The sequence below is a fragment of the Vipera berus genome (assembly GCF_964194415.1).
Source record: "Vipera berus genome assembly, chromosome: 2".
NCBI lineage: Eukaryota > Metazoa > Chordata > Lepidosauria > Squamata > Viperidae > Vipera > Vipera berus.
The window spans coordinates 34,898,843-34,917,817 of NC_138203.1; the positions used below are offsets into that span (position 1 = coordinate 34,898,843).

Genomic DNA, 18,975 nt, shown 5'->3' on the forward strand with positions numbered 1-18,975 from the left:
GTCAAAATTTATATACTGGCTGAGATGTATGCACCACTTATGTTTAGCAGGTATTATTACTTTGTGTAATTACTGTATTGTGCCAGGATAACTAAAGCTAAGAATTCTGAATTGTGATTTCAGTATTATATTATTTTAACAGAATATCCCACAACAAATCTAATGTGCAACACATTCAACATTTATTTATAGTATATAGTATGTCTGGGGTATCCGTTTTTGAAAATTTAAATTGTAATTTTCAGGAAACTGATTTCTTTTAATTTCTGCATACAGAAACCTAGTGTAGCAATAATGGTTTAAAAAGGGTATAGTCTTCATTTCCTGTAATGATTTGGGATATTTCTTTCATTCAAAAGGATTATTCCAAAAGATAGAATTATTGAAAACACTCTTACTGAATGCTGCAATGCTTATAGGGTGTCAAATCACAGGAATAATTCGTTTTCATTACAGAAATAAATGTATCATTATACTACATCTTTCCATTGTAAGTTTAATAAACATGCATAGAATGAAACTTGACCTACATCCTTAAGTCAGCCAAAAATGGTTTAAACTGAAACTCTGATAGCCATTCATTTCTATAACAGACTATGACTTTAAATACACATTTAGAGTGGGAGTTTGGTTTGGTCCTGCCTTAGCTAGGAGAGCCAGCTGGGTGACTTTGGGCCACTCATTCTCTCTAGATCAGGGGTGTCAAACTCGCCACATCACGTGATGTGTTGCGACATATCGTGACTTTTTCCCCATTGCCTGAGCTGGGGTGGGCATGGTTTCGGCATGACGTATCTGGCCCGTGGGCCAGCAGTTTGACAACCCTACTCTCGATCATCCCAACTCACAGTTATGTTGGAGAGAAGCTAGGAGAAGGAAGGTGTATTATGTATGTTCACCACTTTGAGTTAATTATAAAGTTAAAAAAGGGGGGAATCTAAATAAAAATAAACAAATAACCATTTGTAGTCTAGCTATCAGACTACAATGCAGACATAGATAGCCAGAAAGGTAACCAGAAATTTCTAGAACACAGGAGAATTTGTTAAAAACATGTTCCACAGGGTATAGGACAAACATCAATTCCACTGTAGAGCATCCTTCAGTTCTAATACCATAATACACATCAACCAAATGGTATATGTTAGAACAATGTATAATGTCCAGCCACTTAAATCTGTTTGGTTTCATCATGTAGTCCATTACAACTATGAAGATTTCAAGTAAGCTACATGCAAAGGACTAATAATTTGTCTCATATAAAAAGAAGTCTAGATTATTTTAATTATAAATATAACTCAATTTCAGTAATTTAGCTAAAATTGTTGAGGTCTTATGCACTATTACAAAATAGCCCTACTGGAAATGAGATTTTTGGGACAAAATATTGATAATTTCATGCCCGCAAGACAAAAAAGAACAAATTTGCTCTTTCTTAATACAAAACAAATATCTTCCCATTAGTTTCAATTGTAGGGAATTAATTACCCTAGCTCCAAATTTGCCCCAAACCTACTACTCTTGTGGGAGTGCTCTTGAAAAATTGTTCATTAATGGAAGATCCCTCCCCAACCAACACAGCTCCAGAATATCTCATTTGCTCAGTGTTAGAATCCCAACTTCAGAGAAGCAAAAGCAACTAAAGCTAATCAATCTGGCAGGAGTTGCTTATAGGTAGTCAACATATGACCATAATTGAGCCCATAATTTGTATTGCTATGGAACACAGTCATTAAGTGAATTTTGCCATTTTATGTTCTTTCTTGCCACAGTTGTTAAGTGAATCACTACAGATGTTAACTTAGTAACACGGTTAAGATAATCTGGCTTCCCCATTGACTTTGCTTGTCAGGAGATTGCAAAAGGTGATCACATGATCCCAGGGTACTGGAACCATAATAAACACATGCCAGTTGCCAAGTTAACAAATTTTGATCATGTGACCATGGGGATACTGCAATGGTCATAAGTGTGAAAAATGGTCTTAAGTAACTTTTTTCAGTGCCGTTGTGAACTTCAAATAATTGTAAGTCAAGAACTACCTGTAATAAACAAACTGGATTGAACAAACACCTAAACTTCCTTTTGTTTTTAACACTGATGTGTAATACATTTTTAAAGTCACTGCAAACAGATCAGTTGTTGGGTACCTGTGTTTTCTAACAAAGTCTTTGGTGTGTTGGGTCTGTTAATAATTTCTACAAGCTGGTGCAAAACCATAGGGATGTAAGGCTGCATCTCTATACCTAGAAAAAAACAACAGACAAGTAATACATTAAAAATCACTTTTCATTATGGCACATTAATACAGCTGACAGAATTTATAAGTGGCTACAAGACCAAAACATAACTACACAACTGAAAATTCAAACTAGCATTTTTTTTAAAAAGCCAATCTCACCCATCTGAATAGAAATTTCTCCAATTGCCCATGTGGCATTGTTACACACAGAAATGAACTCTGGGTTTAGGTTTGTTCCCAAAATTGGCATGAAATCAGCTGAAAAAACACAAAATAAGTCGTCATTAAAATTTATCTTTTGCTAGAACATAGCATAAAACTTCAGCATAATATAATTTTAGCAGAAAATTCTCTTGACATTTTAACCCCCCATTATTTATAAAACCATCCCAACAAAAAAGTTCAGAATCCAAGCAGGAAAGTTCATTATAGATATATCAATGTATTAAAATTAATCTCCCTTCTAGACTATGGGCATTTGGATACATTTGTCATAGGAACCTGTTTTTTAAAAAAATATGCAATAGCAATTTCTGAAGTGAAGTAAGCATAGTATTTATTTAGGATCCAGTCAGAAGGAGGTAGTAGATGAAAATTCTAAATCTGATCAAAACAGGCATTTACAATCTACCTCATAGCAATCCAAAAGGAAAGATAAGTGTATGGAAATGAGAGAACAGAGATTTAAATATTAGTCACTACTAATGGAAATAGGGTAGGGTATTTTAATCTGAATATGAGGAAAAGGGAACAATGAAGAGTCATTTTCTAAAATGGACAGAAGATATCTTGGAAACTGGGTTGCTCCTCCCATTTGTTCAACAGGCAGGACTAACAACATTTTTTAACAATACTAGAGCAACAGGAAAAAAAATCCTCTGTTGGGCAAAGACATATTGGAAAAGGACACCAATATAAAGAAAAGCAGTTAGATACTACACTTGATCTTAGCCAAAAGGCCGAGAAGCGATAAAGAAAAGCAGTTAGAGACAAGCCTGCTAGTGACTGCATCCATGGTGGCAGAAAACAGACCGATCATTTGGTTATTAAGGATTCCTGAGATTGCAAGAAGAGAGAACCAACACTCAGAATATTCACACCAACTGGAACTCTTGCCATCAGCTGCAACCTCCCTTCCCTTCACAACTGACTGTTTTCTCCTTCCATTTAAAAATCTCAAAATACAAAGGAAAAAAAGTTCAATCTTCTCAAGGGCCTTGTGACAAGATGTGCTGCCTGATTATGTCAGTATTGTAATTTGTCTCAAGCTGGAGTTTTGTCTTTTTGCCAAATGCACTGGAAGTGCCGTACACATTTAGGAAGCTCTTGGTGTAATCAGAATACCTGTGAGCAGTCATATCTAACTTGAGGTGAAGCAAGATTTCTATGAAGAAATTGTCAAGCAAAGCAGGTTTTTTGTTTTGTTTTGTCATTTCTGCTATGTGACTCTGAATCAACTGGAGGTGTGATACATGCTTTCAAGAAGCAGGATGGCTGCTGTCACCAAGAAACAAAACAGGATCACCAGAGGAAAAGAAACGGAATTGATGACCCAACTGATGCATACAGAATTAGGAAAGCAGAACTGCAGAGCACTAGTTGGTAAAAAAAATTGCGCAACAGAGAAAAGAAGTTATGATAAAACAGAGAAGTATGATTATAGTCAGTGTGGCTTTCCAAGAAAACTTGGCAAAGTTATTTTTCTCTCCTCCTCACTTCTCTTCTAACTTAGGAAAGACTAGAAACAGGAAAAAAAATTAAAGCAAAGCTATTTAGAGGAGTTAACATACTAGGAGTTCAATAATCAGGTCTAAACATTGTGTGGAAAAGGGATGAACCAAGTGAAACAGTTATGTAATTATTGTAAAGAAAACATTAAAATAAATAAACAAAATTGTATGTTCTTTAATTAAGATATATCCACACCCATTAAAGAGATAAGAGTAAACTGGAAATGTAAGCACTAGTTATTTATTTTGTTTTGGACAATAAACACCACTATAGATGGAAGAAGTACACTGTGTTTATGCTTGGATTTATTCCTATTCACTTCTCAGTCTTCAGCAACCCCAGGCATTGGAACCTGGCTGGCAGAAACCTAACTGAAAGAAGGAGTTGGTTCTATCTCATTTAGCAACTGTTAGCATCTCTTACTAATGCCTACTAGAACAAGTGAGAGGAGCAACCCTGCTTTTAGGATACTTTCCGCCACTGAAAAAAAAATGTTATTCTCAAACTATGTAACGTGACAATTCACATAGCCCATGCCTCACTCTTCTATTGCCAAGAAAAAACTGTCAGCAAAATGATACATCCATCTCTATCAGAAATCTTCCTGAACACATGACCTATATACAGATGTAAGCTGGTGGACCTTTAAAAACTATTTATAAACTTGGTTGTAATCCTTAAGAACTATTTGTAATCTTGCTTGAAATCAGTGCTGGGACCTGCACTGAGATCAGAGTTTCATCCAAATCTTGTAAGAGATTCTGGTTAACATACAACCATGCAAAATAATGTCATGCCTTCACTGAACACACAGAGCTTAACATTCATCATTTACATGGAAAAATATGTGAAATTCTATTAAGCAAATTGGGTTGCATGTACAAGTCAATCAGATGATAATCCAGGTTAAGAATGAGTAGGTCTCCTCATTAAAACACACACACCTTGAATTCCACTATTGGAACCTGCTCTTCACAACACACATTTTTATAAGTGAATTTAGTCCAGTCAAGGGCTAAATTTAGTCAAGACAGAACTCTGTGGTGTACCACAATGCTATGGGAGATTCCCATCCCAAAATTAGAGCAAAGGATCAGCTGACCAATTTTGTACTGTCATATGTCAGATCTGACGTCAACTGTTCATAAATCCTAGGGAAACACTGAATAAAAGTTGTGTGACTGGGAGGATATCTGGGAAGAAAGAATATTCTTCAGAAAACTGTCACTGATCTCAACCAAATTATACCTGGATGACTTAACAGGCTCCTGAAACAATAATTTGTGAATAGTTGAGATTAAAATGGAATATTTGGACATGAATTGTGAAATTATGTCTGGAGAAGATGAAACTGTGTTCCACTGAAAAGGTCTCATCTGAATCACATAATAATAATATGGTGGAAATGCCATGATTTGGGGAGGCTCTACAACCTCTACAAATGGCTCACAAACACTGAAGGAACAATAGATTCTGGATTTTACCAACAAATTCTACAAGAGCACATCAGTATATCTATGAATTGAAGTTTAAATGAATGGGAGTTACACAATACAAGAGTGATTCTATATGCAAAAGTTAAATCAGAATATCAAAGGCAGAAGAAATATTACATTTGGAAATATCCAAACAAATGCCTCACCCACATTCCAATTACAACACTGCAGCAAATTCAAAAGCAAGCAGTTCATGCAAGGCTGGCTTTAGATTTGGGTTGAGTATGCACTGTTCTAGGGCTTCAAAACTTAAGGCACATACTCTGAGCCATTTGGTGTAGTGGTTAAGGTGCTAGCCTAGAAACCAGGAGACTGTGAGTTCTAATCCCGCTTTGGCATGAAAGTCAGCTGGGTAACCTTGCAGCAATCACTCTTTTTCAGCCCAACCCATGTCACAGAGTTGTTGTGGGGAAAATAGGAGGAAGTTCACCACCTTGAATTATTTATAAGAAAAACAAAGCTCTGAATTTGTGCAAGGCCACATGAAACAGCAATGAATGGAAGTAGTTTTTAAAAGAAGAATGGGTCAAAATACCATAAGGCCAATGTGTAAGAGTGCTCAGCAGGTACTGTATAGAAAATATTTTGTTGAAATAAACTAAAGCTTCACAAAAGTTTTCCAGCAAAGATAATGAATATTACATATTCAATAAACACATATATAGAACACCTTGTGTGTTGTTTGTTTTATCAGAATTTATTTATTTATTAGCAGGATGCAGATGAAACAAAGATTACATTGTAATCCACAGTACTTCAGGATAACAGACAGTTTACAATCATTATATGGATTACGGGATAGGAAAACTTTACAGAGTTGAAGAAAATACGCATCAGTATTAAACTAGATTTCCTTAAGCCAAAGCAGAAAGACTGTGTAAAGCAAGGGTGTCAAACTGGCGGCCCACAGACCAGATGCATCACACGCAGGCCAGGCTCACCCCAGCTCTGCAAAGGCAAAAAATGTCACAATACGTCACAATGCACAGGTGATGCATCGAGTTTGACACCCATGGTGTAAAGCAAACAAATAGGAAACAATCACTTCTTTCCCATTATTCTAGGTAAGAAATTGTTCAGTGAAATAATCCATACCATGGCATATTGGTAATAAAAACACTATAAACAGGTCCAAGCCATAAATATACACATATATTTATGGCAATTTTCTATTACTCCAGCCATCATTATCAACTTACAATATAAAGGACTTATAATATCAAATTAAAAAAACACAACAAGTATGAGTTGGCAGTTCAAACTATACATGATAACAACTTGCAGTATTAAGTTACTTACCAATGCAGGGCTTCACATGCTGAAAACATGCCTTTGTCAAATCTCCTAGCAAGGCAAAAGAACTCTGTCGTACCTCAGGCATTTTATCCTAGGAGAAAAGAAATAAGCTTTTGTTTTTATTCAGAAACTAAAACAGTACCAAGGAAAGAGAATGAAATTATTTATCTCACCTGCATACACTGGTACATCAATGTCAGGATATTGCTCCGAGCCACTAGTTGTTCAATGTTGCCTCCAAGTCCTTCAGCTAAACCACTAAGTAAATCAAGAGCCACAATCATGAAGTCTTTATCTGGAGCCTCATACTGGTCTGGTTGAGCATTATGCAACTAAGAAAAGACATAATCAATATTTAAGATTTAAGTATGCAACATTACAGTGTATAATTTTCATTACTTCTATTCTCCAAACCAGCAAATTGATCAAAGAATCTTATAATCAATTGGAGTTTAAATTCTACTAAAGCTACATTTTCTAATGCTATGAAAACTGGTAACAGAAAATACCATGGCTTGTGCAAGAGTCTTTTGTACCAGGTTCACACAGCGCTGGTAGACAGGTTCACAGTAGGGAAGGAAGCCAGATTGCAAGGCAGTGGCAACCGAAGACAGGCACTGAAATACAGGAGACACATTAAGTAACATGTGTACCATTATATAGTATGTCAAAGATATTTGCTACATTAATTCTGTTTAAAAGGGCACATTTAGAAAGATAAAATAAGCTCATATATTCACAGATTAAGAAACTTAACAACAATATGGGGACATCATCATAATGTTTGAACACACAAGACCACAGGAACTCTCCATTGATTCTTTGCAGTCTAATCCTACAACTCTTTCAGAAACACATTCTTAGAAGTTGACAGAAAGCTAATTCCTAGAAAATCCTCAGAACCGCCATGTTATGGTGCAATTATATTTCGTCTTGTCAAAAGAAGGTCTTCATGAAACGAATGGGGTTTATTCCTAATTATATGGATGCAGAATTAGGAAGCTTCAATTCCCCTATTAAAAGCTGAACATCATAAGGAAGAAAATTTAAACAAATGATGATTTATAAAGATCAAAAAACTATTTCTAACAACAGCAGCAATTACCTCTAATAAAGGGAAAAGATCTTTATCTTCATCCTTTAACATGTTCCATTTTTGGATTAATGGAGGCATAAGCATCTGGATAAATTCCTGTAGACAATAAAAATTTCAATGAATGTATGCTCTATAAAACTTAGTTTTAGTATTTATGTAGATTGCCTTGAATTGACCACAGTTGAGTGCCCATTCCCCAACAATATTCTTAGCAATTTAGACTCTAGAGTTCTTCTCCCACTCCCAAATTAACAGATATTTGACAATCACTTGTTGACCCTGGGCACAAAAGTTATGTTTACAAAATGGTCCTGTTCCAGGAATGACTGGAATAGGAATCACCAGGAATCACTGGTTCCTGCCTTGCTGGCTTTGTTCTTGTAGTTATGATAAAATAATGGAAATACTATGATTGAATCATTTGAATAATTATAAGGAAAACATCTAGGCATGGTTTTTAAAGCTTTAGGTATGTAGTATTTTATTCATGAAGTTTCAAGTAACATTTTATAATGTTTCTTAAGAGTCAAATATAAAGCAAAAAATGGAATATTCATAAATAATAAAGTAAATAACTTGGGCAAGAAATCTCCAAAAATACTTATCTAGAATAAATGCTTGATAAAGAAGTGAATAAAAAGTCAAGTTTTTTGTAGAATTAAGAGATGCAATTTATTTATTTATAAAATATATAGACCCACCCTCTTATCTCAAGGTAACTGAGGGCAATACTTACTGGTTTATTTAGATGATGGCCTACAGAATCTGCCAGAGTTCCTATGGCATCATAAAGAATGAGCAGATTCTTATGTTGGTATTTACTAAATGCAAATACCAAAGTATCAAGTATATAAGCAAGATGAGGAACAAGCTCTGTACAAGCCTCCTCTTCTAGAGTAGCAAAGGCACTAAAAAGGAAAAGGCAAAAGATTAGTCTACAGAATGAGGGAATGTATTTCTCCCTCTTAAATAAAATAAATCCTTCAAAAATATTAATTTGTATGGAATCAAAGGTTCTAACGGACATGAGGAATTATTGTTAAGACTTCTATTGAATATATTCTTATTGTAATAGCTAGAATAGGACTTATTTATCTAAAACTTAATCCTTTTATATATTTAACAAAAATAAGTTATATTTTTCTTTAAAAAATAATACAATGTAGCTGTTAAAAGCAAATATAATTACAGTAGAATGGCTAAAAATGGCTTTTCTAAACTAGAAAGGAGCTACTCAACAAAAATAAATAAAATAATACTGTAGACTTCAGTATGTACCCTGAGAGCCATGGCTAGTATTTCTACACTTACGTACCTGCAGGCAGCTTCTTGTACTCTCTTGTTACTATCAAGGATACGCTTTAGCAATTCAGTCATTAATGGCTTCAAGTATGTGTCTGGGGGTTGACTGACTACCCAATGTGCATAGCGGCTAAGAGTCCAGCAAGTAATGGAGCGCACAAGAGCCTTTTTATCAGAGAGGCACTGAATAAGGTGAGGGATGAGCTCGGGAAGATATGGAATCATACCCTGCATGCAACCTGTTAGAATAAGAAAGGAATAAGAAATAGTTTAGCAATCTATTTTCCCACGATTTTCAAAGGAATAATTGCCCTGCAATTATCAAGTTGGGATTGTTCCATAGTTAAGTTTGTTATGTAGTAAGAACTGAAATGCTACTTTTGTTCCATTTTCAAGTGTGCCATGCAGCCTTCAATACTGGAAGTACAGCACAACTATTTCTGACAAAAAGATCCAAGCCCCTACTGTGATCTCAGATGAATCACATAATATCTTTCTAATTGTGCCTATAGATTTTCTTACTGAATTTTCTAGACAATATGAAGTAAAAATATATGCCAAATGATATTCTATCACAGCCATAATTTTTACAGAGAAAAATATAGAGGACTGTTGGAAGGAAGGAAGGAAGGAAGGAAGGAAGGAAGGAAGGAAGGAAGGAAGGAAGGAAGGAAGGAAGGAAGGAAGGAAGGAAATACACAGCTAAGCAGTTATTAAGCAAATCCTGCTTCCCCCATTGATTTTGTCTGTCAGAACCCTACTGGGAAATTTGAAATGGTAATCACATGATCCTGCAATTGTTGCCTGTTGCCAAGCACCTGAATTTTGATCAAGTTGGGAATGTTGCAATGGTCATAAGCAGAAGCAGTTGTATACAACTTTTTTCCAGTGCCACTGTAACTTCAAATGATTGTTAAACAAATGGTTGCAAGGACTGCCAGCTTACTCTCTTGTAATCCCTTTCTCTCCAATGAATATAAACATAAACATTAATTCTCTTCTTGCTAATTATCCAAGCACCAGGATAAGCATTCCAAAGGGCAATAACAATTTGGGTTCAAGGTCAGACATTCTTATATCCAATATGTCTTCCATTTTTCTAAAATGGCAGACCAACAGTTCCAATATGAAATTAAAAATCAAGAGATAAAGATGACAAATTTAATAAGATGCCTGAACAGATGAAGGTACAATTGTTTATAGCAAATGAAGCCCATATTGATTCACGTAATAAAAATGCAGGAAATCCATACTTAAAAACTTGTCTCAAAATTTCAATTCAATCATATCCAATGCCTCTTTGGCATCCAACAAGCCTACCAATGCTGGTTTAAATTATTCTAAATGTACATCCAGAATGTCAGTTAGTAATCTAAATAGAGACGGGAATAAAAGATAATTGTCTGTAATCTGCATACCAAAGAAGGGGTCATTGTCCACATTTTTGCATCATCAGTTATAAAAATATCAGCTTGCACAGATTTGTAAATTCTAATTTTAGTTTAGGAACAAAACCAACTGGGTAATCTTAGGCAAGTCATTTTCTCTCAGCCCTAGGAAAAGAGCAATGGCAAGCCATTTCTGAAAAAAACCTTGCTAAGAAAACTGAAGGGACTTGTACGAGAATCAGACATGATTGAACAGAAGAAAAAAAATGTATTAATCCACATTAACCCATTACGCACAGTTATATTTATTGATATCTACAACAAAGGATCAAAATGCTGCAAAATAACCTAGTTGAAAACAATTCTGATGTGGAACTGGGGGGGGGGGGGGAAAGAAAATTGCTTCTTTTATTTTTTTGGATTTTTCCCAGCTTCTAGACTTTAGAATTTATACATTATTTAGAGAAGTGAAAATTTTCCTGCTAGATTAAACTAAAGGTGGGGACTCATCTTTTGACTAAGGTAGGTGTTTCTTACAAAGGGGACCATGGAGAACAACATTATTAAAGAGGCCTTCCTTATCAGGAAGAGTTGGCAATAAACACTCACTCTTACACATTACCCTGCACATTCACTCACATCTAAACAGACGTGCATGTATCAGTTCAGCCAACACAAAAAACTTGCTTCCTTGTCTTTTGTGCATTTCAACTGGCGGAAAACAAAAGTAGCCAAACTGCAGAGAAGAGGCACATGGACCCAAGTACATTTGAATGTCCATCTCCAATGCTTGTTGTTTTCACATAAGGTATCTGGTACTGGGCATTGGAGTATGCATGCAGGGGAGTGTAATTTAAAACAGAAGAAATTCCATATGCCTAAGAAGCTCTATGTCAGTACAAACTGGTATTTTAGAATGAGTCTATTTAACTTCTATCCATCCACAATAACTTTCAAATTTGTTTCCAGGTAGATTTAGGATTATCTCTCTAGTATCTCACTAAAGTGTAAATAAATTATATATAATATATATAATTGAAGCCATGATATCACTTATTCTTGCATGTCTCATTCTCATATTTCTTGCAGCAGGAATATGTTCTATTTAGATTTATGTTCACCATGTTTAGATTTATCATAGTTTCTTACTCACTATGAACAGTAACAGAATACAACATGAACTCAAACATCATTTACCTTCAGCAATTGCTCCTAGAACAAGGATGCCTGATTCTTTCACCACCCATTCTGGATGAAAAAGCAATTCTTTTAGAAGGGGCAAAATATGTGGCAGCAGCTCATCACGGAATACATTGGCAAGAACATCAAGGGCAGCAGCTGAGCATTTCCCTAAAGAAATGTAATATATACATATTTTGGTATGGTCTATTATGCTTTCAAAACCTCCCTCCACTTTATTTTGCAGTATTACCGATAGCATGCTATTTGTTGAAAATTATGAAGAAACTGTAACGAAGAATAAAATACAAAGGACTTAAAATTAACCTACCATACTAAACATTGTATGAGGAGGCCTTTTAGTCTGTGCTGGAAAAACATTCAAAAGGAATATGGAAGCCCATTTTCAGATTACCACATTTTATTAAATGGCAACAAAAAAGGCACAAAGCATATGCCTTTTAAATATTGTAGTTGGGAAAAGTGCTTCAGATTTTTTGTTAAACGAGTTTAAACCCTTATAACTTTGCAATCAATATTCTATTTATTTAACGACCAGGTACCTTTCTAACTGACATAAATCTGGGCAGTATACAATGAAACCAACAATTACAACCCTGTAATCCCTTAATTCAGGGTAGAGTTGGGGAATTAACATGAAATGTAAATAAGATCGTGGCACCCAAATCTCATATACAATGCATCCATGTAACATACCTAACTTCTGAACAATTACTAAACTAAACTTAATATGATAAACAGATATATTCACATGTTTTACATTATTTCAGCTGGAAAAGTGGCATACTTAAATTCCAGTCAGAAATAGTGTCATCATCATCAAGCTCATCTTCCTCATCTTCTTCATCTTCAATACCATCTTCTTCATGCTGCTGAGCTACTGTTCGTGAACGGTGAAACCGAGGCCTTATATCTTGTTCACTGTCTGGAATTGCTTCATCTTCCTCAACATCTCCCTATTATCAAAAACAAACAGCAAAATATAAAGAGAGAGAGTGAGATGTTTCAACAATACTTTGGCCCTTTCTATGCTATATCAATGCTTTTTTAAAAAAAAATTATATGCTCAGTTAAAACACCAAATATGTTTAAATTTGCAATGATTAAGAAGTAGAAAATAGCAAATAACTTACCAAAATGTGTTACTAAAAACACTAAGAATTAATAATAATACAATTCTACACATAAAGTTATAGGCAAAAATTTGGACAACCTGGTCAGATTATATATTTCTGATAATCCCTAAATCAGGGGTGTCAAACTGCCAACCTGCGGGCCAGACGTGTCACACGGAAGCCATGCCCACCCCATTGCCAGCAATGGCAAAACTGTCCTGATATGCTGCATGTCACGTGACATTGCAAGTTTGACATGTCTGGCCCAAATGAATCAAAACTGGCACAACCTCTACATAATATATATTATTTATTTTACATTTTGTAAGTAACTAAAAAAAAATAAGTATGCAATCAAATTGTTAGATATTGTGTTTCACTTTGTATCACACAGAAGCTACTTAGGGAATCATTGAATCATGTATTTTGATCAGAAGTTATTAATTTCTACATACAATAGTATCTATTTCAGAATCGTTTCTTTGGGCATATAGGTGCTAATTTCAAAGAAAATGGATATAGCTCTGTACTGAAACGTCACATTTTACTGGATGTACAGAAATAAAAAAAAATCATGAGTATCAGAGGCAAAGTATAGTTATTCCTACCTTCAGCAGAATGATATCTATTTCTGAATATTTCATACCATTTACAAGGACAGGTATCAATCTACATAGAAAAAAATTAATCAAGTTATGGAATATTAATTAAAATTAGCATGTATTAAATCATGAACTATAAAATTTTGAATATTTGAAACGTAAAATATTCCACAGGATGTCATTTCAGCATACTAAAGTGTTTCTTTGATTATACATATGCATACATATTACAGCCAAATGGACTATACCATTTGATTGTGCAATAGCAATCATAGTCATTTAGCACCATATTGCAGGCCCCATATTTGCTTCTAATTAGTTGATAGGTGCAATTCAAAGTGCTAGTTTTAATTTATATATCCATGTAAAGCTTGGCTATCAGTTGTTTTCAGGACAATTCCTTTCAGATGTACCAATCTTTCTAATATGCTTCTTGCTGGATAAATTATTAATAAATCTACCATTTTAGAAAAGTGAGGGAGAAGAAAGGTGCAGCAACAGGGCTTTTCAATGATGGCCCCTATCTCTTCCTTTCAGATATTCATCCAATGGTTTTCCAATAACTAATAAAGATGAAATTGTCCTGGAGAGCTTTCAGGGAAAGAAGGAAATTGATACTTTGGCTTGATTGTATTTACTGTTAAGTTTGATTGAGACTTCATTTATACTGTTAACCACCAGGAATTACACATTTGCTAAATAAATAGTGGAAAAAAAATTGACTCCCTCACAAATATGGCTTCTTTCCCTGGACAAAAGAAACAATTACACTAAGTTTATACAACACAAAAATTTTGAAACAAACGAGAGCTAAGTGGTCTGCAGTTGTGTTATATAACATGGAAAAAAGCATGAAGTGTTTTCATGGAGAAACAGACATTCCTTTGATTATGCCACATGAAAGTTCTCACTGATATTACTAGCTTTTACACAACTTTCATAAAAACTATTTTAGCATGCAAAACTATGTATCAAGTTACTATGCGTCCATGGGTAAGTACATAGGTACAATTACCATCTCAATTTAAATGTTCCAAATAATGACTAGACAGGATTCATGAAACATGTTTAAAAGTTTTTAAAGACATGAGATAAACGTGCACATACATTTCCAATTAGCTAGAATAATATTAAGGGGAAAATAAACTTACTTAGTAAGATGCCGATACAATACATCTTTACAAATTGGCTGTTCAGCCAAAGTCAACCAGAATTCACAAGCCTCCAAAGCCACATTTTCATCTTGGTCCTGAGTCCTTTGCAGCATGTACTACATATTATGGTAAGAAAGTAAAAAGAAACAGAAGCTCCATTTGAAAATACGATGTAACTAAAACCCTTTCATGTAACATTCTATTATCATATGGGTAATTTGGAAAAATGGGTGTTTAATATATGAATAAGTATAGATTATTTATTTATTTATTTATTTATTTATTTATTTATTTATTTATTTATTATTTATTTATTTGGATTTATATGCCGCCCTATCTCCCGAAGGACTCAGGGCGGCTAACAACAATAACATACAATAATACAGAAGTTAAAAGAAAAATTAAATTAATGGCCCTGTAGAATAAATTAAAATTAAAATTAAAATAAGTTAAAAATTAAAAGTTAAAAATTAAAAACATAATTAAAATCCCTGTCAGTCCAGGTCAGCCTGGTGGAAGAGGAGTGTTTTGAGGCCGCGGCGAAAGGACTGGAGATCTGGGGCCATCCGAAGCTCAGGGGGGAGCTGGTTCCATAGGCCTGGCGCTCCCACAGAGAAGGCCCTCCCCCTGGGGGTCGCCAGCCAACATTGTCTACCCGACGGTACCCTGAGGAGGCCTTCTCTGTGTGAGCGCACTGGGTGATGGAAAGTTGTTCCCGGCAGCAGATGGTCCTGCAAGTATCCCGGGCCTAAGCCATGTAGGGCTTTATAGGTAAGTACCAGCACCTTAAATCTCACCCGGAGGACAACCGGTAACCAATGCAGCTCACGCAGGAGGGGTGTAATATGGGAGTATCGGGGTGCTCCCATCACTACCCACGTGGCCGCACTCTGCATGAGTTGAAGCCTCCGGGTGGTCTTCAAGGGCAGCCCCATGTAGAGAGCATTGCAGTAATCTATACGGGAGGTAACGAGTGCGTGGGTGACTGTACGTAGGGCATCTCGGTCCAGAAAGGGGCGCAACTGGCGTACCAGGCGAACCTGGGCAAATGCCCCCCTAGCCACGACTCCAATATGATCTTCAAAACTGAGTCGTGAATCCAGGAGGACGCCTAGATTGCGTGCTCTATCAACGGGAGGTAACACCTCTCCTCCCATAACCAAAGATGGAACCTCTTGGACTAAACGAGATGCCGGTACGTAAAGCCACTCAGTCTTGGCTTTATATACTATTCTCTATATTCTGGCTACTTAAAGATTAACTCTCCTTTTGCCTTATGCAAATTTATCCTAGTAGAATAATATTTTGGCATCCAATATCTCATTTCTAAACATTTAATCAAATTTTTATTTTCAGAATTCTGCCAATTTTCCTAGAAACAGGAATCATTATTGTTTGTTTTCCTAGACTCCACCATTTTATTACTGAATAATCAAATACCGATGTGCCCTGTACTGTATTGGTAATTTAGAAATATTTGTTATATTACAAACTGATTTTCTCGACTACCTATTTGAAAAATGGAATGTTTTGTGCTGATTCACATACAGGTCGGTATTTGTTCCTCTAGTTTTCCACTTTTAAACTCAAGTAGAGTTTGTCCAATTTCCAACTAAGAAAAAAAACACATATTGAAATGTAAATGGATTTTTGTTTGTATTTCAATTTAGCAAGTTAGGAAAGTTTACCTTAAACACACAAATTAAATGAATTTCTCATCAACCTTAATATAAAGCAGCCATCTATTTTCACAATGTTGTCACTAATAATTGGAAACATAATTGCCATGGCTATAGAAATAACTGCTAATCACTGCAGACTGTAAACTATGGCTTAGCTCACAGCAAGGTTTTTATTCTGCAATTTAGTACGTTAAAAAATAAAGCATGAGACAATGTGCAGGCAATATTTAAATCTGTGTATTCACAGTAACAACTTGTAATGTTTTATATTAAAGTAGTCCTTAGGCTATGACCACTTGTTCATTAACAGTTCAAAGTTATGACAACACTGAACAAGGGGGACTTATGGCCCAATTATCAGAATTCCATTGTCACAACATCCCTGTCTACATACTTGTGATCCAGGCACTTGATGCCCAGCTCAAGTAAGCTGAAGAACAGTTAACAGAGCACAAGACAAAGAAATATGAAAAAAAAAGCTATGTATAATTGCTCATCACTTTAAAAGCAATTCCCCATAATTTATAAACTTTTAGAACAACCAAATTTATGCATATAAAGACTTCATTCTATATGTCTACTGGAACTTTGGGGAGCTGAAGCAAGGATATATTATTTAGAATCAGGCAGTAGCAGAATGAAAAAAATTATAGTGATTCACATCAGACTTAGCTTGAAAATTCTAATACACAATGCGAAACAGTGCTCAATGTTCAAGATGAAATGTCTGTCCACAGTCTGTCCATACCTTAACATTCCTAAACAACCTTTAAAACACCAAGCAAGCTCAATGGTAAATTGTAAATACAGTTGCAAGAAAAAGTATGTGAACCCTTTGGGATTACGTGGAGTTTTGCATGAATTGGCCATAAAATGCGCTCTAAACGTCATGTAAGTCACAACAATAGAAAAACACAGTCTGCTTAAAATAATACTACACAAACATTAGCTATTGTCACGAAAAGTGTTACCTCAACAATACTAATCATATGAGGAAGTAAACGGTCCATTCTAACTTCCAGCAGCATTACCAGAGCCCGACAAACATTTTTACGTACTTCAGGCTCCTCATCCCCAGCCAATGCAAACAGATTCTGTTAAAGGGGAATCCAAAAAAACAAGAACAGAAGTGTTTAATAGATAGATAGATAGATAGATAGATAGATAGATAGATAGATAGATAGATAGATAGATAGATAGATAGACAGACAGACAGACAGACAGAAAAGACAGAGATATAGATCACTACGGATTAATTTTCAGATTACCAACATGATTCTTTCAGTAGTCTACATTATTTGGAAGCAAAAAATGATGGACCTAAGCATTTTCTAGACTTCACTGTTCTAGAACAATATTCACACTTTTAACAATGCAGACATTTTTATTGCATTATAAACGTAACAAAAGCTAAACCATGGATAAGGCTTTCTTAGCTTAGATACTTTTAGTAGACAAGACACTGTTTTAGTTTTTACAGGACGTTCTGACTCTTCTAATGCTCAACATCATTCAGATCAGTTAATTACAAATAAAAGTGGTTGCTATGTATTGCAGATACATTTATTTACAAGCAAACAGCTATACCAATCAATCCTGCCAGGGCAGAGAATAGGGAGTTTAAAAGTAGACAAAGTGATGTTACCTTTATTACCCTCATCAACCAGACACCAGCATAGCTGGAAGTCAGACAAATAGATAACTACTTAGTTAGACCATTTGTTTGACTAGACATTAATAAAAAGTAAGAAAATTTGGGCCCTGGAAATGTCTGAAAAAACAACTCAATTATTAAATGAAACAAAATGTCTCAATTTTTATAGTTACTGGCTTGGGCTTTTAAAGTAGTTTTTTTGTAAATGTTGTCATACTTTATAAAGGAAAAAAAAATATTACTGTCCACTTGCTCTCTCTTCAATCCAAATGGAAAATGGCATTCGGAAAAAGAGGAATACATCATAATTATCCACAAGAGATACACTCAAATATGAATTGCTCACCTCAATAAATCCATCGATGTGCAGCATAAGGGCTTGAGTTCTACTAATGATAAACTGATTGACACAAGCAACTGCATGGGACCTATAAACATAATATTAAAAAAAAACTTTAAACATTACTTTAAAAAGTCAAACAAATACATTTGCCACTACTTAGATTTAAACTCAACATCAATCTCTTTGCAAAAGGAAAAAATAGCTTGCTATTTAATACTATGAATAAAGCACGTGGGTATACAGTATTGCATACCTGGAACAGCTTCAGAAATGTCAAAAACATTCTGTACCAGTTATATAGGAAGTCCTCACTCAACGATCACTTGTTCAGTGACCAAACTTATGGTGGCACTGAATGAAGGAGTTACAACCAGTCCCTGACGTTACGACCATTGCAGCAACCTGTGGCCATGTGATCCAAATTTGGGCAATTGGTGGCCTGCCTGCACTTACAACTACACATCTCCTTAAACTCCCCCCCCATCGTCTTGCTCCATCTATGCTCTTTTGGTACCCTGCACTCCATGCCACCCTAGCTGACCTTCGCAGTCTTCTTGCTCCTATTGCTGACAAGCATGCCTAGTCTGGCCCTTCACAAGGCAGCTGCTGCTTCACAAAGGGCCAGGGCAAGCAGGCCTTGTCAGCAGAGGCATTGGGTTGGGGGCTGCAGCTCG

General features: G+C 35.4%; 1 protein-coding gene across 1 annotated transcript in view; it reads right to left on the reverse strand.

The window, feature by feature from the left end:
* The window catches only part of TNPO1 (transportin 1), a 41,071-nt gene that overhangs the window by 9,836 nt on the left and 12,260 nt on the right, over nt 1-18,975 (reverse strand). The window contains exons 6-19 of the mRNA XM_081317120.1: nt 18,305-18,386; nt 17,276-17,398; nt 14,620-14,738; nt 13,475-13,535; nt 12,539-12,707; nt 11,749-11,901; nt 9,177-9,402; nt 8,598-8,769; nt 7,871-7,957; nt 7,275-7,382; nt 6,939-7,097; nt 6,769-6,856; nt 2,402-2,500; nt 2,151-2,246 (exon numbers count right to left, since the gene is read on the reverse strand). Of these exons, the coding sequence (XP_081173246.1) occupies nt 2,151-2,246; nt 2,402-2,500; nt 6,769-6,856; nt 6,939-7,097; nt 7,275-7,382; nt 7,871-7,957; nt 8,598-8,769; nt 9,177-9,402; nt 11,749-11,901; nt 12,539-12,707; nt 13,475-13,535; nt 14,620-14,738; nt 17,276-17,398; nt 18,305-18,386 (1,742 nt within the window). The remainder of the gene's footprint in view (nt 1-2,150; nt 2,247-2,401; nt 2,501-6,768; nt 6,857-6,938; nt 7,098-7,274; nt 7,383-7,870; nt 7,958-8,597; nt 8,770-9,176; nt 9,403-11,748; nt 11,902-12,538; nt 12,708-13,474; nt 13,536-14,619; nt 14,739-17,275; nt 17,399-18,304; nt 18,387-18,975) is intronic.